Below are 23,324 nucleotides of genomic sequence, written 5' to 3' on the forward strand. Positions count from 1 at the left end.
CCGGCTGGTTTCTATTAGGTAGAAGGGATTGGGGGGGAATTCAGTCTTCTCTCTTTTCAGCGGGGCTTTTGGTCTGAGTAGCTGCGCCTGTTTGTATCTTCTGTTCCTTTTCTCTGGTGCGGTTACTTGGCATCTGCTACAAACTACTGTTTTATTGGCCCCGTTTGTAGGACGTGTGTGAATTGCTTGCTTAGCTAACTAGAGCGGCTACGGTGAGTATGTTGCATCATTACCCAGCGGTAGACTTTAAAACCTCTTACTTTCCTTGCACCAATAAGCGAGTTTGGGTCTATTGGTTAGGGACTCAATCGAAACAAAGGTTTCCTTTTCCCAGGGTGAATAGGAGTTAAGTGCTAAGTGAGGCTCTTGTGAATGGTTGCTGGGCTTGTGAACAATGCTCTCTCTAAGCTGTGGAGTCTTGTGAGCAAAAATTCTACTTTGTGAGGTACTGGCATTAAAGTTGTGAGCAAGCGATTTGGCTACCGCATAAGTTAGTTTGTTCTGGAGCCGTCCTTCCTGAGCTGGAGGCTAAAAAACTGAGCTAGCTCACACTAACTCAGCTTAGAGGGAACACTGCTTGTGAAGTGTATGTGTAAGTATTGTATAGTAAAGGCTATGTACATCATAAAAATTATGTGTGTAGGCTCTTTTTTCTTTATAGCTATGTGTGTGATGTATTAAATGGAACAGTCTCTTTCCCCCTCTGATATTGGTAAAAAGTTTGAGTCCAGTGGCACTTTTTAAAGACCAACAGAAGTCTTATTCTGGGTATAAGCTTTTGTGTGCATGCACACTTCTTCAGGTACATCGAACCAGAAGTCACCAACTATACAGGTGGAGGGTGGGGAGGGGTGCATACGCATGCAAGCTTACACCTTGATTTAAACTTTGTTTGTCTTAAAGGTGCTGCTGGACTCCCAACTTCTTTCTGCTGCTTCAGACCAATATGGCTACCCACCTGAATTTATATGTTGGTTCAGGTTTACAAGGCGGAGTCTCTGCTCAGTTAGTTCTGTTTGTGAATTAGAATTGCAGGTTGCGTTACCTCTCTTGTCCTGAAACCAGTTGCTCCCACCTAGGGTTGCCATCTCTGGGTTTAGAACTACCTGGAGACGTGAGGGTGGGGTCTAAGGAGAGGAAGAACCTTGATAGGCTATAATGCCATACAAACTACTTCTCGAAGGAGCTGTTTTCTAGCCTGGAGGGCAGTTGTAACCAGTGTTCCCTCTAAGCTGAGTTAGTGTGAGCTAGCTCACAGTTTTTTAGCCTCTGGCGCACACATTTCTGTCTTCGCTCAGGAAGGAGGGCTCCAGAGCAAACTAATTGATGCAGCAGCTGAATCACTTGCTCACAACTTTAATGCCAGTAGCTCACAAAGTAGAATTTTTGCTCACAGGACTCCACGGCTGGGAGGGAACATTGGTTGTAACTCTGATAGATCTCTAGCCCCCACCTAGAGGATGGTAACCCTGTATTTTTTGCTAATAAATGGATGTTGTTTTGAACACACCCCTTTCTATGTGAACCTAAAAGCACGAATCTGCACAAGTACCCTATTCCTGGTTTGTAAGCAAAAGGGAATATCCCGAAGTGCATATCTCTATCCTATTTGATGATATGTATATCCTCACTTTATTTGTACCTGTTTACTTCATTTATACTCTGATCCCCCCCCCCAAATGGGGACCCAAAGCAGCTTATGTCCTTCTCCTCTCTTCCATTTATTCCCACAACAACCCTGTGGGGTAGGTTAGCCGGAGAGCATGAGACTGGCCCATGGTCACCCAGCAAGCTTCCATGGCAGAGTGGGGATTTGAAACTGAGTTTCTGGGATTCTTGTCTGACACTCTGACCACTGCGGCATGAGCAGACTACAAGATGGTGGATTTGGGTGCGGATGTGTGTGTGTGGGGATATTTTAGAAAATGCCTTGGTTGGGCTTGGTTGAGAGCCAGTCTGGTGTAGTGGTTATGTGTGTGGACTCTAATCTGGGAGAACCGGGTTTGATTCCCCAGTCCTCCACATGCAGCTGCTGGGTGACCTTGGGTCAGCCACAGTTCTGGCAGAGCTGTTCTCTCACGAGCAGTTCTCGAAAGAGCTCTCTCAGCCCCACCTACCTCACAGGGTGTCTGTTGTGGGGAGGGGAAGAGACAGGAGATTGTAAGCCACTCTTGAGTGAAGGGTGGGGTATAAATCCAATCTCTTCTTCACTTAGGTTGGTAAGGCTGGGTTGTGTGTCCTGCAAACATATGTGGGATTGGTATAATTTGCCAGCAGGTATCATTTCATATACCTGATTAATCGGGCTCTTATCTCCAAAGCTCCTTGCCACAATAATTCTATGTTCCTAAATTCTTCTATTGCCCTTTCACAGCCCCCCAAGGCCATTGTCCCAGAAGTGGGGTGTGTGTGTCTTGGGATGGCTTGGGACCTTTCTTGCTTCTCTTGGAGGGGGGAGGTCACATCCCTGGAACTGGCAGTGTAGTACTGAGACTTACGCACTCTGTGCATAGACAAGAACCTTATTTCTCTTGTCTCTCATTAGAGGATATTCCTAAATATCTGGGCACATGATGCTTTGCAAAGCAACCACCACGAGTCTCTTCCTCTGGGGAGCTCATTGTCCAGAGTTTAGCCATTAGGAAGATGGAGGGAGAGAGTCCAAGTACACAGGGAATGCAGTTACATTTGCGTGTAGCATTCACAAGAGGAGCTGTGGCTCAGTTGGCAGAGCCCTGGTTCAGTCCTCTATGTCTCCATTTAAAGGATCTCTAGAAGCAAATGATGGAAAGAGAGCCAGTTTGGTGTAGTGCTTAAGTGGATGGACTCTAATCTGGGAGAACCGGGTCTGATTCCCCACTCCTCCACTTGTACCTGCTGATGTGACCTTGGGTCAGTCACAAGCTCTGGCACAGCTGTTCCTGAAAGAGCAGTTTGTGTCAGAGTTCTCTCAGCCCCACCCACCTCACAGGGTGTCTGTTGTGGGGAGGGGAAGGGAAAGGAGTTTGTAAGCAGCTCTGAGACTCCAAGTGAAGGGCGGGGTATAAATCCAATCTCTTCTCTTCTTCTTCTTCTTCTTTTCTTGCCTGAGCTTCTAGGCAGGTATTACCTTTGAGCAGAAGGTGGCGAAGTAGAGGTACCATCTTCTGCTTGAAGGTCTGATGGAGGATAGGCTGAGATTTTGGGCCACAGCTTTGCATGCAGGGATTCCTGAATTCAACCTCCAGATGCTGCTAGTCGGAAGAGACCGCTTTGGGCTCCCAGGGTTGTACCTTGGACACGCAGTTGGATGTGATCTGTACCGACAGACAGAGGTCCAGGTCTCTTCAGTAGGAGGTAGCACCTTCTGAAGCATTGTCTTCAGTCTGTACCTTAGCTGTGACATTGACCTCAAGAAGTGTGCTCTGATCACATCCCGGTTTGGCTACTGTAATGTGTTCTGCCTTTAAAAGCTGTCAGGAAGCATCAGTTGGCCCGAAATGTGACTACTGATGGAGACCTGTGCTTGGAGCACGTCCCGCCAGTCTTTAAGGAACGCCCCGGGCTGCCAGTTCATGCACATTAGGCATTCAAAATGTATGGATATATAGAGTTTTCTCTTCTAGTACCCCTGTGGGAAGAAGTCTGCCTTCTTCAAAGCTTGCCAAGAAATTTTTCTAATACTTTGACTGATCGGGCACCACACCTTGTGTGTATTCTGTGTCCCCCCCCCCACTTTTCTCTGCATTGACGTGGCTCTCTCATTCATTAAAAAAACAAACTGTGGAGAAACCAAAGGGCTGTCTGAAACTGAACTAGAGAAGTCTTAAGTGCCAGGAGAATCATGTGGCAGTTTGCCCAAGGGTTCTGCTAATTGTATAGCTGGGGTATAATTTAATTTTTGAATTGCCGTTACCAAGGTAATTTAATCAGGCCCTTTCAATGGCCTGCTGAAGTTGTCCGATGCTTTTCTCATCCTTATTCGTATTTATTGGTTTTAATTATTTTGCTTATTGGGTGTGTAAGTGCATACATTTGGTAAGCCTGTTTAGGCCTTCCTTAATGGAGAATCCTTTTTGAAATGCCTTTTTCACTTTGCTTCCAGGGAAGGTGGTAACCCTACCCCGTTCATCTTCCATCTTGGCCTCCAACTATCCCACCCGCCTTTCTGCCAGTTTTATTGAGGCCAAGACTTGGTCTTTCAGCCTGCAAAAGGGTGCACGATTGCTTTGTGTTGACTGAAAATGGCTGACGAGTGTCCCAAAATGAGCCTTCAGCGGGAAGTGACTTGCTCCATCTGCCTGGACTACTTCACAGACCCATATACGGTTGACTGTGGACACCACTTCTGCCGCGTCTGCATTTACCGGTGTGTTACTGAGGCTACCTCGCAAGCCACCTGCCCCCAGTGCAGAGCGCCGATTCAGCCGCAGAATTTCACGCCAAACAGGGACATGGTCAGGTTTGTGGAAATATCGAAGCAGATGAGCCGCCACAGAGATTGGGAACTAGGGGGGAAGCAGCTGTGCGAGACACACCAGGAGCCCCTGAAATATTTCTGCAAAAACGATCAAGTCCGCATCTGTCCAGTGTGTGACAAATCAGAAGGACATGAGGGCCATGACACGATTCCTGTGGAGGATGCCGCCCTTGAGCTGAAGGTAGGAACCTGCCCCTTGAGAAGTAGTGAAATCGCTTTGTGTTGGTGTGTGTGTGTGTACAGGGAGAACCCAACAGCAAAGGTAGCCTAGTACAGGGGTCCCCAACCTTTTTGAACCTGAAGTCACCTTTGGAATTTGGACACAAAGTGGTGGATGCAGCCACAAAATGGCTGCCACAGGAGGTGAAGCCAGCCACAAAATGGCTGCCATAGCTGACCTTCAGCCATGCAGTCAAGATCCTTCTGCTATGCTGGTGGCTGTTGCCAAAGTAACATTTTTTTGAGAATCCCCTGGTCTAAGATCTTCATTAAGACAGACTTAAAAAGTCACAAAGTGGGAATGCTTTTGATAAACTAAGCTGGGTACTAAGCAAAAAAGTGTGTGTGTGGGGAAACACTCTTGATTTTAAGAACTGTTAATAATCGGTCAGCTAATTTGGGGAGGGAGGAGGTACTTGTCCTCAATCTTTGCAAGAAGGCAGATCTGTACATTTTAGTTAATAAGGATCTGTTGAACTAGCGTGGATCAGATGTCACATCTGGCACTGATAACATTTTCATCTGCTTGGATACAGTTAAGTAGGAGAGGTGACCTTGCAATATTGGGATATCACGGCTTCTCCCCACCCCGCACTCCAAAAGATGGTGGCAGCAGGGATTTTGACAGTGACTGCTCTGATGTTTAATGAAAACTGCCAAGCTTCTGATTGTGCATTTTCATTAGGGACTAATTTTTAATTGCCTGGATCATGTGAGACAGCAGAGAGACAACGCTACAGACTATAAGAATTCCACTGAGGAAGAACACCTTCAGTTAAGGGTATGTACACAGGTACAACTGGGAGGCAGCTAGTGGGAGGACTAGCATGCTAAAAATTGATCTTTCCAATTTTTGGAGCATCTGGAAATCTTGAGTCAGCTGCCTTTGGGGGCGAATCTCCATTGACTTGTTAGGCACTTCCATTGTTGATCCTTAAAGGGCTGCAGTAAGACAAGCCCAATGGCCCTTGTGAGAATCTCCAGAAAAGGTGGCTGTGTTGTAGTCTATTTTGTGCACCTGACACCCAAACAACAGGTGTCATGACACCTGAAAACCAGTCTGCATTTGGTCTCACGGGAGTAGCTGGCTTGCTCTCAGACATAACTCTCCCTTTTCTTTTTGGTTAGTATTTTTTTTTACATGTATTCCTGGAAGTCATGGTGACTTCTGGTGACCCCTACTGGGGCTTGAATGTTTCAGAGAGGTGGCTTACTATTGCCTGCCTCTGCAGTCCAGCCCTGGTATTCCTTGGAGGCAGAGGTCATTTCGGGGGGGAACGCAGTTCCCCTGGGTGAGGTACGGGGGGCAGGGCACATGACGAAGCCCCGCCCCCTGCTTCCGGCCGCCCCGCTTCCGGCCCTCATTCAGCCAGGAGGAGGCAGGAGAAGAGGGAGGGTAAGTTGCTTCCTCCCTGCCTCTCCCCACCCCTGCCTGCCTGCCTGGGGCCAGGGAGGGCCTTTGCGGGGCTTCCTTGCACTCCCGCCGGCCTTGCAGGTCCACCGCCGGGCCCCTCATGGGGCTCGGCAGTGGAGCTGCAAGGCCGGCGGTGGCGGCTGGGACCGTTGGGGGCGGGGTGTGTGGCCTTATGACACATTTCCGGTGATGTCAGGGGGTGTGGCCTTATGACACACTTCCGGTGATGTCAGGGGGTGTGGCATATGCTAATGAGTTATGCTAATGAGTTCCCCTAGCTCTTTTTCTACGAAACGACCCCTGCTTGGAGGTCTCCCATCCAAGTACTTGCCAGGGTCGGCCCTGCTTAGCTTCCGAGATCTGATGAGATTGGGTTGGCCTGGGCCGTCCGGGTCAGGGTGTAAGTCGCCCTTTTCAAGGCTCTCACATTCTTCTAGCTTTCCCATCTCATTGTCTGTTGGGAATAGTCCACACCCAGTCCTTGATTCTTTTTAAAATTATTATTGGATCTTGATTTAACAAATGCTGTACCTATGCAATGTTGCCTATATTTGGGTTTAACTTGTTCTTCTGGCCTCGTTTTGTGCATGAGAGAATGAGAGATCTGTTCACTTTTGGGTATCTGACAAAGTAGCTTCTGACGGTCAAAAGTTTCTGCTCAGTTTGTTTTGTGGTCCCGCCGGGCTCTTTGTTTTGCCTCCTGTGTGGCAGACCAAGCTTAGCTTCCCTTCCTCCTTGCCAGGGCCTGTTTTGAGAGGCTGTTCTGGTTGGACAGCCGCCTGAGGCCCAAGAACACCAAACGAACAAAGTCTGAAGGAGCAGGAGAGTTGTACTCGGCTGTCTTCTTGAACATTTCTCCTCCTGGAAATGGGAGGTGTCTTCAGGGGCCACTGTGTGATCATGGGAGCCTTTGAGACTATATCACTCATTTTGTGCGGGAAGGGCACATGGGGGAGGGGGGAGACCAGAGTGTGAATCCTTAAAGCCCTGGTGGAGCTTGAATGAATCCTCTTCTCTGTATATGTGTGCACATTGTTGCGTGGCAGGAGCATGAATCTTTAAAGGCCTGATGGAGCGTGGACGGATCCTCTTCTCTTGCATGGCAGTGTATGCCTTCATATTGGAAATCTCTTTTTTCCCTTCGGCTGAAGGTTCCCAGAGTTAGTGTTGGCCCAATCTGTGCCCATGGAGTAGCAGAGCAGGGCTCTACTAATTGCTGGGGCACAGCCGTCCTTCCACCCTCACCTGATTTTGACAGGTTTTGCTTCAGCCCGTTAGCCTACATATGGTCCCTTCAGGGAGCTGCTGGTATCCACTCGCTAGCCTGCACTGCGGGCTGGCTTGCTGGCTAGATTCCTGACTTAAAGCGGACAACTCACTCTCCTTCCACTCTTGTTAACTCTCGTCTTCCTTCAGGATTGTGTGTTTCACCTGCCTTTTGAGAGGGCCACACCCCTGGGAGCCTCTGGCTGAGAACCTGCCAGAGATTCCATGTTAGGGTTGCTGACCCCCAGGAGTTTTCTGGGAGGAAATGGCAGCTTCATAGGGTGGACTCCATGGTAGACCATAGATTTTAGGTGAAATGCCTCCCCAGATTCCTCCCTCCACAGACACCTCCCCCCCCATATCTCCAGGAATTTCCTAGGCCAGAGTTGCCAACCCTGCTCCGATACTGCATCTCCCACGCTTCCTCCCTTCAGATCTTTTCGAAACGTCACTTACCCACGGCTTATTGGCAATTCCGGAATTTGACCACCTGCTTCTCCTCTTTCCCGTCGGTCCTCTTGTAGTTGAAAATGTCGGAGGGGAAGGAGAAAATAACGACCGCTTTCATAATACTGCGGGAATTTCTGACGGACGCGGAACTCCTTGTGGGTGACGAGATGAGCAAAGTGGAAAAAGAGATTGGGAGGACAATGGAGGAGAACATGAGCCTAGCAGCGGAGAAGATCTCTTCTTTCACGCACATCCTTGAGAACATGGCGGAGATGTGTCGGCTGCCAGAAGTCGAACTCCTGGAGGTAAAAGAGAGGGAGAAATGGCTCGGGCTGTCCTCTGGGAAACGGTGCCCCCTGCCCCAGAACTGTTTGTGCCTTTGAAGGGGGCCTTCCTTTATAAGTTTGCATATACATAGAGAGGAGGTATGTAAGTATCCTAGTGGTGAGCCAGTGTTCCCTCTAAACTGAGTTAGTGTGAGCCAGCTCACAGATTTTTAGCCCCCAGCTCACACATTTTTGACTTCGCTCAGGCAGGATGGCTCCAGGGCAAACTAACTTATGCAGTAGCCAAATCACCTGCTCACAACTTGAGTGCCAGTAGCTCACAAAGTAGAATTTTTGCTCACAGGACTCCGTAGCTTAGAGGGAGCATGACATGCTAGGGATCAGTCAGTCATGGCACAATGGGACCCCCCACAGACAACACAGGGTTTTGTGCAGGGGACTCCCAAGTATGTAAAAAAAAAATGGGGGTGGAAATTAACTGAATTTGTCCTGGTGAGGACTGAGCGTGCTCTAGGAGGTGTGGAACCATGAGAGCAGTGGAGGACAAGGAGAGGGTGATGGCTGGCTGTGATAGCGCAGAAGGGAATTCCCAAATTGTGTGTGTCCTCCATCCGTGCAATTCCTAGCAGCTCCTCCCCCCTGCCCCAGCTTGTTTTTAGTTTCTGCAGGCTCAGCTCTGTAGTGTTTGCAAACCCTTGTATTTAAAAAGAATTAAAAAGCAAAATCGGTATCCTGAGCATTAAATGTTGCTGCTGTACCAAAAAAAGTTCTATTGAAACAAATTGTCAAGGGGGGGGGGGATGTTCAGTCTTCAGTGACTCTTAAGCCATCTCCTATCTCCTGTTCCCTTTTAGAACGCTGGAAGGAAGTTGCAGAGGTAAGTGGATTCTGTTGGTTTTTTAACCTTTGTGCTTGGTCCTAGTCAGGAAGTCTTTTCTTTTTTTTTTTGCTCCCCAATGGGTATTTTTTATTGCATTTTTATTAAAACTACAAACTATCACAGAAATAAGGGAGGGGACTACATCTAAGGGATAAAGAAAAGATACCCACTACTGACTAAAAACCCAAGAGAGGAGATCTAATCAGCTTAAATAAGCATCTAGTCTTAATCATACTAATCTCATTACAAACTGAGTCACATATTCTGTTAATTTTCCCCAAATCTTAAATTTAACTGATATAAGGAAATACCCCGAAGCATCTCAATTCAAAGTTTTTCAAAGGCACAATTTTTTTAAAGTGGTATTCAAAGAACATCCTCCCGAGCTGGGAGTGGAGGACTTGGAGAGCTCTATTTTGGCACAGAGATCCTTTTTTCCTTTGTGAAGGAAGATCTTTGAGGCTGTTGCTAGGTTGATAAGAGCAGCACTTTCTTTCTTTCTTTTTTTTTTGCAAATGCAAGACTGCCTTGGAGCTAGAATACTGATTCCAGAGGCACAAGGACTTCTGTCTGTGAAGTCTGATTTCCTGCTGCCCTCTTGTTGTAGGGGTTGTTTCTCCCCCAGTAATAGGATTTCTGGCTACCACAGAACACAGGGAACTAGTGCTCTGCTTGGGTGTGTAAGGACTTCACCAGTCAGTATATAATCTTATGATTGGGGCTCCATAGAAACTGGGGGCAGTTAACTCACTATAGACACTGGGTCTCTGGGTCCTTGCGTCTGCCCTCTCCTTGTGACCATCATCACACTGTATCACTTGTCACAAGTGAGAGCCAGCGTGGTGTAGTGGTTAAGGGTGGCAGACTCTAATCTGGAGAAGTGGGTTCAATTCCCCACTCCTCGATATGGAGCCAACTGGATGACCTTGGGCCAGTCACAGCTCTTTCAGAGCTCTCTCACCCCCAGAAAACAAGTCTAGCTTGCCACCTAGTGGTGCATAATGCTAAAAGAACTTCTGGCTGCCAGACCATCCTAAGATCTCCTGGCTATTCTACACACAATGCCATACAATAATTATTTGTTACCCGTAACAAGTGCTGTCAGAGAATCTTAATCATTTCATCCTACTGGCTGCTACATGTCTCATCCTCTTCAGGTCCTGCCTCAATCTTAAGGTGTTTAGTGCTGCAACCGTTAGATTCACACACACACACCCCAGTCCACCTTTCACAGTAGATCTAGATCACAGTCCAGCCGCACCTTAAGAGGCCAACAAGAATTTTAGGGTGCAAGCTTTTGAGAGTCAAAGCTCCCTCTGTCAGATGGAAGATATCAACCTCACGTGCAGTTAATCGGAGAAGCTTCCTTTATCGTCCATGTAGGACAAGGGTCTGCTACTCTGGGTGCATTTGGGGTCCTAGTGAGGAGCTTTGCCGCCGACTTTTGTTAATGCGGGTGTTAAGTCGGTTACTTAACAAACGAGTCAGGGAGTGATTCAGCAAAAGATCAGCTTTATTCAGCAACCCGTAACTCAACTCCAAACAGATCAACATGAATAGCCGGAACAGCTTTAGCATTGCAGCGGTTCTTCTTTTAAACTCTCCCGGCTAATATAGCCACGCCCTGTTTTACAATAACAACCTATGAGGTTGCACGGATAAGGTCCAATCACAATTGTTCCCTCTCATGGAACTGGAGGTTGGTGATTGGTCGGCTCTTCCTGGGCTACCAATAGTAGTTGAGGGATTTGGATCCTAGCCCAGGACGAAGCTTCACATGGTGATTCAATCAGGGAGTTCACATACATACATTGGCACATTGAATACACCACAGCGGGGGACTGTGTGTGTAGGTCAATGTACTTCTCTTCATCTCCCCCCCCCCCAGTGTGGATGGGCTGCGTGGCTCAGTGAAGCTGCCAAGTTCAATCCCTGGCATCTTCCCATAGCAGGAGTTGGGGAAGACATTGTCTGAGACCTGGAAGTCAAAGTGGAGGAGACACAGAGTTAGGTGGACTGTGAGGCTGAGTCAGCGTGAGCCCAGGGCTATTTTTGGGCAGAAACGCACAGGAACGGAGTTCCGGCTGGCTTCAGAGTTGGCCACGCCCACTACAGCCAAAATCTCTGAGTGCGTGGCTACAGAGGGAAGGCCTGGAGAGCGACACCCCCCCCCCGGTAACTCCGAGGTGGGCAGGCCAGGGGGGGGCTCTGGAAGTATCGGGGAGGCATTTAAATGTCTCCCTTTGCCTCCCCTGGCCTGTCCAAGGGCCGGCTTGCCCGGGCTCCCCGCAACTGCGGGGCACCCAGGCAAACCAAGGGGAGGCATGGGGTGTGGCCTAATATGCTAATGTGCCGTGCTGTCGGAGGTGTAGCCTAATATGTTAATGAGTTTCTGCTGTTGGGTGTGGCCTATTATGCTAATGAGTTCCTGCTGGGCTTTTTCTACAAAAAAAGCCCTGCGTGAGCCCATCTTATGTTCAGCCTACCTCCTCTGCTGCCTTTAACAGGCAGGAGAAGGGAGTTCTAGATGGGACAGGTAACAAGCAAATATTGGTTTTCCTGCAGGTGGGCAAGGGAGAGATTTGATAGAACAGTGGCATACCCCGCTGCGCTGAAAAGGAGAGTCTGGGAGCTGTACGATCTTCATAACTTCATGGAGATTTCTGTGAATCATATCCGAGGTAAGGAAAGAGGCCTTTCCTGTATGATTAGTGCTGGAAATGGTGTCACCGTGAAATCTGGAGTAATAAGCTTGTGGTGCCCAGGCTGGCCCAATCTCATCAGATCTCAGAAGCTAAGCAGGGTCGGCCCTGGTTAGGACATGGATGGGAGACCACCGGGAAGCCCAGGGTCTCTACACAGAAGCAGGCAATGGCAGACCCACCTCTGAACATCTCTTGCCTTGAAAACCCTATAGGGTCAGCTGTGACTGGATGTCACTTTCCACCACCAATGGCAGCTGGGCTAGTGAATGGGGAAACACGCATATCTCCATGGGCAAGACTCTGTTGTCACCCTGAGGGAAATGTTGGAAACAGTTTGAGGCTGTGGAAAAAGGTTGGAATGACCTTGCCTCTTCTCCCCCGTATCCTGCATTTTGGACTCCTGCTCAGAAGTCAACATTTAACATGCTGAATCAGGCCAATGGCCCATCCAGTCTAAAGTTCTGTGTTACACAGTGGCCAAAGTCCAGGTGCCATCAGGAGGTCCACCAGCAGGGCCAGAACTCCAGAAGCCCTCCTGCTGTGGCCCCCCAAGCACAAAGAATACAGAGCATCCCTGCCCTAGACAGAGTGTTCCATCCATACTTTGTGGCTAATAGCCACTGATGGACCTCTGCTCCGTTAGCAGTGGGGACTGAAGGAGAGACTCCAGCCATTTTAACATCCCAGTTTGCACCTGGTGGCCTCCTTACATGGCATTACGAGTAAAGTGACATCAAGTCACAACCAGCTTACAGCAGTCCCTCAAGGGGTTTTCAAGGCAAGAAATGAGCAGAGGTGGTTTAGTATAGCCAGATAACCAAAAAGGTTGGAACAAACCCAGAGAAAGTAAAATATAATTATGCAAATAGAGCAATTGTACAAAATATTGTATATAATTTAATAATTTGCTGGTTTTAAATTGTATGTTATGTTAATTGTTTGTAAGCCACTGTATGCAAATAGAGCAAATGTACAAAATATTGTATATAATTGTTTGTAAGCCATTGTATGCAAATAGAGCAAATGTACAAAATATTGTGTATAATTTAATAATTTGCTGGTTTTAAATTGTATGTTGTGTTAATTGTTTGTAAGCCACCGTGAGCCGCCTCTGCGGGAAGGCGGGGTAAAAATCCAATTAAATAAATAATTTAGTGCTAAAATTATCATTTAAAACAACCATCCTATGGTTCAGCATATAAATACCTAATCCCAATATAAAGGCAAATGTCCACTTACATAAATGAAGGTTTAAATGTACATGTTGTCTCCATATGCAAGAACCAGTACCAAATATATTTCGGGACCTGGCCTCCCTCAGTGGTACAATTCAAACTGAGCACTCCACTAATTTAACAAAAACGTACATAAAATTGATCATACACAGAATGGACCTTATTCACGTAGATGTTCACCCATGGAGTTTAAGTGTTGTCAAATTTTCCTGTGATGTAACATGGGCAACTCATCAAGATGTAAAATGTACCCTTTGCCCCTGGATCTTCTTAGGTCCAATCTGAATACTCAAAGCTCCAGTGGAGTGCTCCGGTACAACTAGAAATAGAATCAGCTGGAGACCATATGTACTTTTAAACTTGTATTTATGTTGAGCCAGTTTGGTGTAGTGGTTAAGTGCGCAGACTCTAATCTGGGAGAACCGGGTTTGATTCCCCACTCCTCCACTTGCACCTGGCTGGATGACCTTGGGCAAGCCAGAGTTCTGTCAGAGCTGTTCTTGAAAAAGAGCAGTTTCTGTCAGAACTCCCTCAGCCCCACCTACCTCACAGGGTGTGGGGAGGGGAAGGGGAAGGAGTTTGCAAGCCGCTCTGAGACACCTTTGGGTAGTGAAGGGCGGGGTATAAATCCAGTCTCCTCCTCCTCTTCTTCTAAATGGAGATTTGTCTTTATATTGGGATTAGATACTTATATGCTAAACAATAAATAGGATGGTTGTTTTTAAACGAGATTTTAGGACTTCTGAATATATTAAATTATATACAGTGTTTTGATATTTTGTACATTTGCACCATGGGCATCAGTTATATTGTACTTTTTTCTTTGTTCCAGCCTTTTCGGTTACCTTTTCATGCAAGGTTGTGTTTTTTTCTCCCCTTTTCTGGCAGTACTGGTTTGCTATAGCAGCACTGGTCTTCTCTGGTGGTCTCTCATCCAAGAACTAATTAGGCCTGACCCTGCTTAATTTCCAAGCTGATGAATTTAGGCTGGTCTGGGCTATTCAGATCTCAAATTTCTAGGCTGGCTTATATGGAAGTAACTCTACTCCTGCTCCTGAACTTCACTGCAGACTGGGATAGCTAGCAAATGGATGACATAAAAAGCCAGCTACTAGTTGTGGTGTGATGCGTTCTTTTGACATCTGCTTAATTACGATTTCCCCCCTTACTCCTGCAGTCCTGTTTGACTCTGGATTTCAGCTACACTACGATAAAGGTAAATTTGTATGATGCTGCCTCATGCCTGCTGTTGGTTTGTTGTAGTCAGTATTGTCTTGCTGTGCCTTTTAGTGGCCCTCTAGGGTCTTGGGCAAAGAGATACTTCTTGTGCCAGGGGAAAGCACAGGTTATCAGGACAGGGGGCTTTGCTGAAGCCCACGGAGTCTTTCATAGCTAGAACTTCATTCTGCTAAGGGGAGAGATTTCCTGCTCAAATTTCCTGTTTAATCACATAATGGTTGGGATACCCCAGTTGTTAATTTTTTAAGTTATTTATATGTCGCTTTGCTGCCGAGTGGTCTAACAGCTAAAATATGAACAAATATCAATTAAAAATGGCAGGGTATAGAAATTTTTTGATGATGTGCAACTGCAGAAGAGGTGCATGTTCTTCTCCCAGCAAGGACAGAATCCTGCTAACTTATCTTCTCCCACCCATCCCTTCTTCCACAGTAAATGTGACTTTAGATCCTGTTACGGCACACCCCAAACTGGAGGTGTCTGAGGACTGTAAAGTAGTGAGATGGGTTCATGAGGATCGAGCAGTTCTCAACCATCCACGGAGGTTCGACTTCTGTCCTTGCGTGCTGGGCTGCGAAGGGTTCAACTCCGGCAAACTTTATTGGGAGGTTGATGTAGGGATTGAGGGCAACTGGGCAATTGGAGTGGCCAAGGAGTCTTTGAAGTGCAAGGGTGAGGTGGTCCTCAACTCTGAGAAAGGTATCTATGCTATCGGGAAGTGTGGGGACCGATATTTTGCTTTTGAACGACAGAACTTTGCTTTCCCGTGGACGCGCCTGAGGCCCATGAGAATCAGGGTGTACTTGGACTACGTTGGGGCAGGTGTGGTGTTTGCCGATGCCAACCAAGCGGCAGAGCTTTTTGAGTTCAGAGAGGGATCGTTCCATGATGAGAAGCTTTACCCCTTCTTTTGGTTACAGCAGGCGGGCCAGCTCAAAATCCATTCCTAGGGACAGTACAAGTAAAACCTTCCCAGCAGAAACAATTATTTTTTTTAAGCCCGTGACCTTTTCAGTTCTAGTTGGTTAAACAAGCTTTGCTGAGAACAACAGGGTGGTTTTTTTGTCCACTTGCAAAGCTTATTTAAACCAAGTTTTGTAGCATGCTGCTGTGCAAATATGGGTCTCTGAATATTAAATAAAGTTTGTAATTGTAATGTTGTAAGTTGTCTGATTTAAAAGCTACAGCTTTTTCAGGGCAGGAGTACTATAAGATGCACATTGTCCCATTTTCTCATTTCCTCTGGCAAGGGTTACACAAAGCAGACCAGCATTAAGGTACACAAGGAAAGCCCTGCTGGATCAGACCAGTGGTCCATGTTGTTAGGCATTCTGTCTCACATAGTGGCCAACCAGTTCCTCTGGAAGGCCCAGAAGACGTCACAGAGGCCATGGACTTCCCCTGATGTTGCCTCCTGGCACTGGGATTCAGAGGCTGACTGCCTCTGAATGTGGAAGGGTCCCTTTATGGCTAGTAGCCACTGGTAGGTCTATCTTCTATGAATCTACCTAATCACCTTTTTACCTTTTTAGAGCTGTGTATTGCTGTGGCCATCACTATATCCTCAGGCATATAGCCTCTGTTACATAAAGAAACACTTTCAAAGCAGTTTCATATGCATAATGTGAATCCAGCTGGACTAGACTGGAAGTCTCTCTAGTCTAGTACCTTATTTCTCTACGTGGGAAGCCAAAAGTGCTGGTGATACTGTCTCTGAACATGGAGGCTTCATCCAGTGACTGAGGAATTTGCCTAATCCCTTCTTAAAGCTGCCTAAAACTAGTGGTGATTGCCACACTTTGTGATGGTGAGTTCTGAGTTAACTTATGTTAAGAATTTCCTTTTGACTCTGGCTTGGGTCTAGTGCCTGTCACCTTTGCTCCCCTGTTGCATTATTAAGAAGAAGAAGAGATTGGATTTATACCCCGCCCTTCACTACCCAAAGGTGTCTCAGAGCGGCTTACAAACTCCTTTCCCTTCCCCTCCCCACAACAGACACCCTGTGAGGTCGGTGGGGCTGAGAGAGCTCTGAGAGAAACTGCTCTTTTTCAAGAACAGCTCTTATCAGAGCTACAACTTTCCCAAGGTCATCTAGCCAGGTGCAAGTGGAGGAATGGGGAATAAAACCCGGTTCTCCCAGATTAGAGTCCGTGCACTTAATTACTACACCAAACTGGCTCTCTTAAGGAAAAAGTTCCATCTAGTTCTTCCCCACTATGTATAATTCAGTAAACATCTATTGTGTCTTCCCTGCCCTTCCTTCTCTAAACTTAAAAGCCCTTTTCATAAGGAAGCTGCTTTGGACCTTTGATTATTTTTATCACCTCTTCCGACCCATTCTTTCCATTGCTTATAACCTTTTCAGATGGGCCAACCACAGCTGTGCCAGAAACCTATGCAAAGGCATTACTGTACCAGCTTTTTTCTTTCGAATCCCTTTCCCAGTAACCTCTAGCATAGAACTGGTCTCTTTAGCTGCTGCCATCACACATTCTGACACTTTTATCAAATTATTCTGTGCCTGGAGGCTGGCATCCCTAGATGGCTCCTGGGTTTTGGCCACTGTGTGACAGAGTGTTGGACTGGATGGGCCATTGGCCTGATCCAACATAGCTTCTCTTACGTTCTTATATATCAAGTAGCCTTAAAGTCAGGATGAAGGAAGTTAGTCTCTGGGTTCTAACGCACAGATTATAGAAAATTCTACCTTTTTAAGGCCTATAAACACTGAGGGACAAAAGGCCCAAGTCAGAAGATGCCTGTACTTCTGTCCACTTCCCTTTTCACTGCTCCATGAGCTGTTTCTGCTAGAGCTGCTTCTTGCAGAGAGAAATCCTCACCTCCTTCAGGAAAAAACACCTTTGGACTTTCTCTCTCTCTTGGAATTCACCCTCCCTCTCCTGGCTTGTTGCCAGGCAACCCCTTGCACCAGTGGTTCCAGCTCAGGCTCTGCTATTCTAATAATTTCTGTTAATGGACAAGCTGAGGGACCTGTGAGAAATCCCCCTTTACCTGTATAATCTCCCCCTTGAATATCCTATGAACACTTGGGTGCTATTTTCCCATTTGCTGGTTGCATGTGTGTGAGAGACAAACACATGCATGATATTACAGGGTTGAGCACAGTTAAAAACTGTTAAAAACCTGTTAAGTTTGAAGCGCAAATTGGCTGTGCATGGTGCTGATTGGCTGGCACCCCTGTGCCATCAACAAGAACCTTTCCCCTATCCTGAGGACAGGAAAAGCACGTAAATAAGAACATAAGAGACGCCAATGTTGGATCAGGCCAAAGGCCCATCCAGTCCAACACTCTGTGTCACGCAGTGGCCAGAAATACCAGGTGCCATCAGGAGGTCCACCAGTGGGACCAGGACATTAGAAGCCCTCCCGCTGTTGACCCCCCCCCCAAGCACCAAGAAGACAGAGCATCACTTGCCCCAGAGCCCCTATCTATACCTTGTGGCTAATAGCCACTGATGGACCTCTGCTCCATATGCTTATCTAATTCCCTTTTGAAGCCGTCCATGCTTGAAGCCGCCACCACTTCCTGTGGCAGTGAATTTTTCCACTTTCAAAAATGCGGAGGTAGAAAAATATGAACCTTCATAGGATGCACTTCAAAAGTTATGAAATCTGTGCCTTTACATCGGGGTCCCCTGTCTTGTGGAGTCTGTGGGTACTTTTGAGATCTTGAGAACAAGGAGCTGGCACTGTCACAAAATGGCTGCCTTGCAGTGGTCCCAAGGCCTATTACAAAATGGCTGCTGTGAGGTACTGCAGCCATCAAAATGGTGGAAGGTTGGGTCGCAAGCCAATGGAGGTGTGGGTGGTAAACAAAAGTGATGCTTTCCGGCTTCTTCTGAAGCACTCCTGCTTCCAGTGATAATGGGGCAGGGGTCCCCAACCTTTGAGCCTGTGGGCACCTCTGGAGTTCTCATACAGGATGGTGGGCACAGCAACCGAAGGGCTGCAACAATAGGTTGAGCCAATCACAAAATGGCTGCTGCAGGAAGTGGAGCCAACCACAAGGGGTGTGTGTATATACCTCCCCCCCACACACACATAGTACCTCTTCAACATTTCAAGTAGAAGCTCCACCTATCAGGATGCCTTTAAATCTAAAGAACCAACCTGAAGCCCACCCCACCCCCAGCAAAAACCCTACCTAGCCCAGCACACTTTTCAAAAGCACATCAGCAGGTTCCAGGGCACCTACAGGCACCATGCTGAGTATCAGTACTTCAGGTCATACTGAGGATCTCTGTTGCTGGTATACACTGGAGATGGGGATCAATGGCTCACCTGTCAGCAGATTCCTGATCCTGCCTACCGTGGGCATTGGCCACAACTGAACCAAAGTGGGTTTTTGTTCTCTTTCCAGTGGGGGGAAGTTTGCAGTTGGAAAAATCTCACCCAACTGGTGGTGGTACAGATTCTCCAAGGACAGCCATCCTTTCCCTCTGACCATCAGTCATTCTGTGCTACTGAAAGCAAGACAGGATGTGTGTTCAGGGCGATAGCAAATCTCCAAACAACGGTAGCTGCTTTGAAGAAATAAATGGGGAACGGCTGATGAAAAGGGCTCTCGTCAGCGGAACCTTGTAAATCACTTTCCCCCTTTTTCCCGCACTGTCAAAGTGTGTGAGCGTCACAATTCCATCCTGTTGCTCAGACCCACCATCTTTTCTTTGACTGAAACCTCTTGACTGAGCAGTCTACCAGGTGATTGGTCTTCTGCCAGCATTACCATTATAAGGCAGATGGGGTGGCAGAGTCAGGAGAGAAAAGGAGTCTGGGTTCATTTCAGAAGAAGCGTAGAGCTAAGATGGCAGGATAGAGCTTGTGCTCTGTAAATTTCGCAGTTGACTATGAAACCCTGAGCCTTTGAATGCATTTGGCAGAAGTTCTGGAGAAGCTAAGGTAAGTGGAGACCTTTTAAAGCAGCGGTTTTCTGGACCAGAAAGAGGCTGTGGTATAGCCAGGCTCATAGACTGACCTGTTTCTGTCCTCACACTGGTCTGTGCCACATGGGATATTTCCCCAGATGTTTTTTTAAAAAAAAGACTGCCATTTTTTCTGTAATGTTTGACACAGACCCAGAGGCAGGGGGTGGATTTTACAGACAAATTAATGGGGGATAGTGTAGTGTAGTGGTTAAGAGTGTGGACGCTAATCTGGGAGGACCGGGTTTGATTCCCTACTCCTCCACGTGCAGCTGCTGGTGTGACCTTGGGTCAGTCATAAGTTCTTTCAAAGCTGCTCGATCAAGGGCAGTTATCGAGAGAGAACCCTCTCAGCCCCACCTACCTCACAGGGTGTCTGTTGTGGGGAGGGGAAGGGAAAGGAGATTGTAAGTTGCTCTGAGGCTCCTTCAGGTAGTGTACAAATGCAATTTCTTCTTCCCTTCTTATCAGTGCCTATCAGGCGTGATAATTACATGGAGTCTCCATGTTCAGAGGCAGTCTACCGCTAGATGGTGGGGAGAAGCAAGGCTGTTGCCATTGTGCCAGGCATATATGTTTCCCAGAAGTATCACAATTAGAAAACAAGATGCTAGATTAGTGTGATCTAGCCGGGAGCTCTGTAGTCTACCTCCCCCGTTGGCTTGCGTGTGCGTTTGTTTTAAAGAGGACATTACAGCAATGAAGAAGGGTAGTGTACCTCCTAAAAAGACACATGTAGAAAGAAAGTAAAAGGGCCTACAATGTCGCACTAATCGGTAACTTTATATTCAAGTAGTATGGACTAATTTGAGTCCTTTCCCCCTGGTGTTTTGCCTTTTAATTACTAGAACACATGCCATTTAATTATTTAGGTAAAGGTTCCCTTGCTCAAAAGCCAGTCGAGTCCAACTCTAGGGTTGCGGTGCTCATCTCCGTTTCAAAGCCGAAGAGCCAGTGCTGTCCGAAGACGTTTCCGTGGTCATGTGGCCGGCATGACTAAACACCAAGGCGAACGGAACGCTGTTACCTTCCCACCGAAGTGGTACGTATTTATCTACTTGCAATTTCTTGCTTTCAAACTGCTAGGTTGGCAGGAGCTGGAACTAGAGATGGGAGCTCACTCCGTCATGCGGCACACTTGGGTCTCGAACTGCTGAACTACCGACCTTCCACAGCCTGCAGTTCAGCGTCTTAACCACTTGAGCCACCGCAGCTCCTATTTGTTATTATTTAGACCCCCTTTTAACCAGCTTTTTCTCTGCACAGTGCAAACTCAAAGTGGGAGGATTGGGCTGGGGGGCATCTCTCCCACCTACTCCTTTTTCCTCAGCATTTCCAGTCAGTGCAGGAGCCCTACATGACACCCATTCCACTTCACCATAAAATGGATCTCTGCGCTCAATAATGCATACCAAAGGCACAAATCCCTCAGCTTTAAAACAAAAATTGACAGTTTGGCCTGCATTCATAAGGAAAGGACTAAACATTTGGTTGATGAATATGTGGTCTCTGGTTGCCAGCCCTGGGTTGGGCAATACCTGGAGATTTTAGGGGTGGAGCCTGAGGAGGGCGGGGTTTGGGAAGGGGAGGGACTTCGATGGGGCATAATGTCATAGAGTCCACCTTCCAAAGTGGCCATTTTCTCCAGACGAACCGATCTCTGTCCCCCTGGAGATCAGTTGTAATCCCAGGAGATCTCCAGCCACCACCTGGAGGTTGGAAACACTAAAGTGACCCAAGCCTGTGTTTGCTGAGTTCACATAGATGCAGCATCTAGGGGAGAGGGCATTTGCAGGGCTGAACGGAGGGGCGCAGGTCCTCTGGTACCTACAGATATGTCGTCCTTGAAATGTTCCATCCCCAGGCAGTTAAAAAAGATTGCAGCAGATGCTCTTGCAGTTGGGTATGGTGGGCCTTGAGGGGGGGGAGGGGGGGCAGCCTCCGTGGTGGACAGCATGTTTTTGGACATGGGGAACATGTAATCCCCTCCTGGACTTGAGTGGTGGAGTGAGGGGATTGCACAACTTTTTAAACAGGCCCCAAAATTAATTAAAAATGTACATTGAAATATTGGGCTTTGAGGTTTTTAATAATTCCTTCTGCTATATCAACAAAGGTGTCACCTGCTTTTATTGCGTTGTCTTATACCACGGGTCACAAAGAATACAAAAAGCAACTGTGAGAGCTGAATTTCCCGCAGAATATTCACAAAGGAGACTTCATCAAAGTGAAATGCATCTATTGTCTGGAAAAAATCTATCCATATAATCCATCATAGGAAAATGTAGAAACCAAAGTAGTTCATCATTAGAAAATGCAGACACCAAAGAATAAATATACAAGATAAATATCCAAAAAGTCCAACACTTTTCCTAGGTCATTTCCCCAGTGTTTCAGAGTTCTGGTCCTTCAGAACAAAGAACAACTACTGAGAGTCTCGTTCCATCTCCTTTTAAGATGATGCTTTTGTATTACTCATTGGGCAAGGTCTCTTCAGTTCTACTCTGCAACCCTAAAGGCTGCTTCAATGCATCAGGAGGGATGCTTTGGCTTCTTCATTTTCCTATGATGGATTATATGGATAAAGTTGGGGACCCATTTTATACCCTGTAATCTACCTTCTGTATTGTTTACAATATACCTTGCCTAAGACTGCTGCTTGCGCTGTTTTCCAATTCTGTAATAACTAGTCCTATTGCATCGCTCATTGTTCACTAATTGTCTTATGCTTGCACTGTTTATATCCTTGCAATTCACTTTGAGTCTTGGTGAGGAAGGCAGATTATAAAGTACATAAATAAATAATAAAATTTCAGCTCTTCTGTAGTTATGTAGATGTCAACAAGGCTATCGTTAACTTTCTGATGAGGTCTGACTACTGTGAGACCACTGATTCAGCCCAGCTGTTTAATTGTATAGTCCCTGTTGTGTGGTTCGTGTTTGTTTTGTATGTGAAACTAAAGTGTACATAAGAGAGTTGGGAGAGAGTTGTGTCACTTAGCATTGGTGACCTGTATCAGTTATACCGCTGCATGGCAACTGTAGAATTTATAGCAGCTGTACAAATTAAGCATGTATGTTACACTATTTTTAGTTGAATGTTTGAGCATGCTCTTAACTTTCTCTCAGCATAGAACTGTCATGCAGTGGTGTGTTGAAAAGTGGTACTTATTGTCCCTAAGCAGGGGTAATTTCCTGCAGGAGTGCACAGGAGCGGAGCTCCGCCAGTAAAGAGCCCAGGGGGCGGGCACATGCAGCAAGCCCCGCCCCCTGCTCCCAGAAGCCCTCAGTCAGAGCAAGAAGCAGCCAGGTAAATTGCAGAGCCCACCCCCCCGGTCCAAAACAGTCCAGTGGCACCTTTCAGACCAAGTTTTATTCAGGTGCAAGCTCTCCCTCCTCTGCGAGGACAGATCTACACGTCCCCCCGCCCATAGCTAGCAATCCAAAAGAGTCCAGTGGAGCCTGAGTTGTCTTCTGACACACTTCTGGTGATGTCAGGGGGTGTGGCATATGCAAATAAGTTATGCTAATGAGCGCCTGCACCTCTTTTTCTATGAAATGACCCCTGTCCCTAAGTATGTAACAATTGGCATACAATATGACAAGTGATGTTATATTGGATGCTGGACACCCCTCCCCAAGAAAAGAACTAATGGAGACCAAAAGTCTAAGGTGTTTACATTTCAATGGGGGTGGAATTCACAATTCAGAGTTTTTCCTCTCAGAGTTTAAATGGCAGAAGTGGAACTCTTAATGATCTATGAAATGTGAGAGCAGCCCTCTTCTTAACAAATGCATCACAGTTAATAGAGAAGATCCTTCACCATGTAGTTACCTCACTTGTGTTTCCCTCTGCTAAGTGTTTTTACATGGTTTTAAATTGTGCGTCCATTCGGTTTTAAATGATTTAATGACTTCGTTTAAATTATTTTAGCATTTGTTGAACCTCTTCAACTTTTTCTGAATGTGCCTGGCACATTATGTATTCCTCTCCCACAGGAAGATCCAAGCAAAAAGAATGGAGCCAAGAGAAGAGACACAACAGTTCTGAACTTTCCAGACATCCAGCCGGAGATCTTATTGCAAAGCTACCTTTGTCCACCGAGGCACCTCAAATCTGCATATTTTGTGGTGATTTAGGAACTCTTGATGCTGACCATGTCTGAAGAGATGGGACTGTTGGCCAAGGTCCTTCAGCATACCCAAAGGATCCTGGCTTGTGTCTTA

At 46.8% G+C, this 23,324-nt stretch overlaps 1 protein-coding gene and 1 long non-coding RNA gene across 2 annotated transcripts; both read left to right on the top strand.

The window, feature by feature from the left end:
• Positions 1–4,217: 4,217 nt before the first annotated feature.
• Positions 4,218–15,151, top strand: LOC107107680 (zinc finger protein RFP-like). The gene is made up of 6 exons (XM_015407979.1): positions 4,218–4,640; positions 7,883–8,113; positions 8,950–8,972; positions 11,541–11,656; positions 14,093–14,131; positions 14,587–15,151. Exons 1-6 carry the CDS (start codon positions 4,224–4,226, stop codon positions 15,102–15,104), a joined length of 1,344 nt encoding a protein of 447 aa, XP_015263465.1. The 5' UTR covers positions 4,218–4,223; the 3' UTR covers positions 15,105–15,151.
• Positions 8,022–11,594, top strand: LOC107107723. Its single transcript, XR_001482403.1, has 3 exons — positions 8,022–8,113; positions 8,950–8,972; positions 11,541–11,594. It is a non-coding gene; the product is annotated as an uncharacterized LOC107107723 (long non-coding RNA).
• Positions 15,152–23,324: the final 8,173 nt, after the last annotated feature.

Source organism: Gekko japonicus, unplaced genomic scaffold (genome assembly GCF_001447785.1).
Source record: "Gekko japonicus isolate JY-2015 unplaced genomic scaffold, Gekko_japonicus_V1.1 scaffold1, whole genome shotgun sequence".
NCBI classification, from domain to species: Eukaryota; Metazoa; Chordata; class Lepidosauria; order Squamata; family Gekkonidae; genus Gekko; species Gekko japonicus.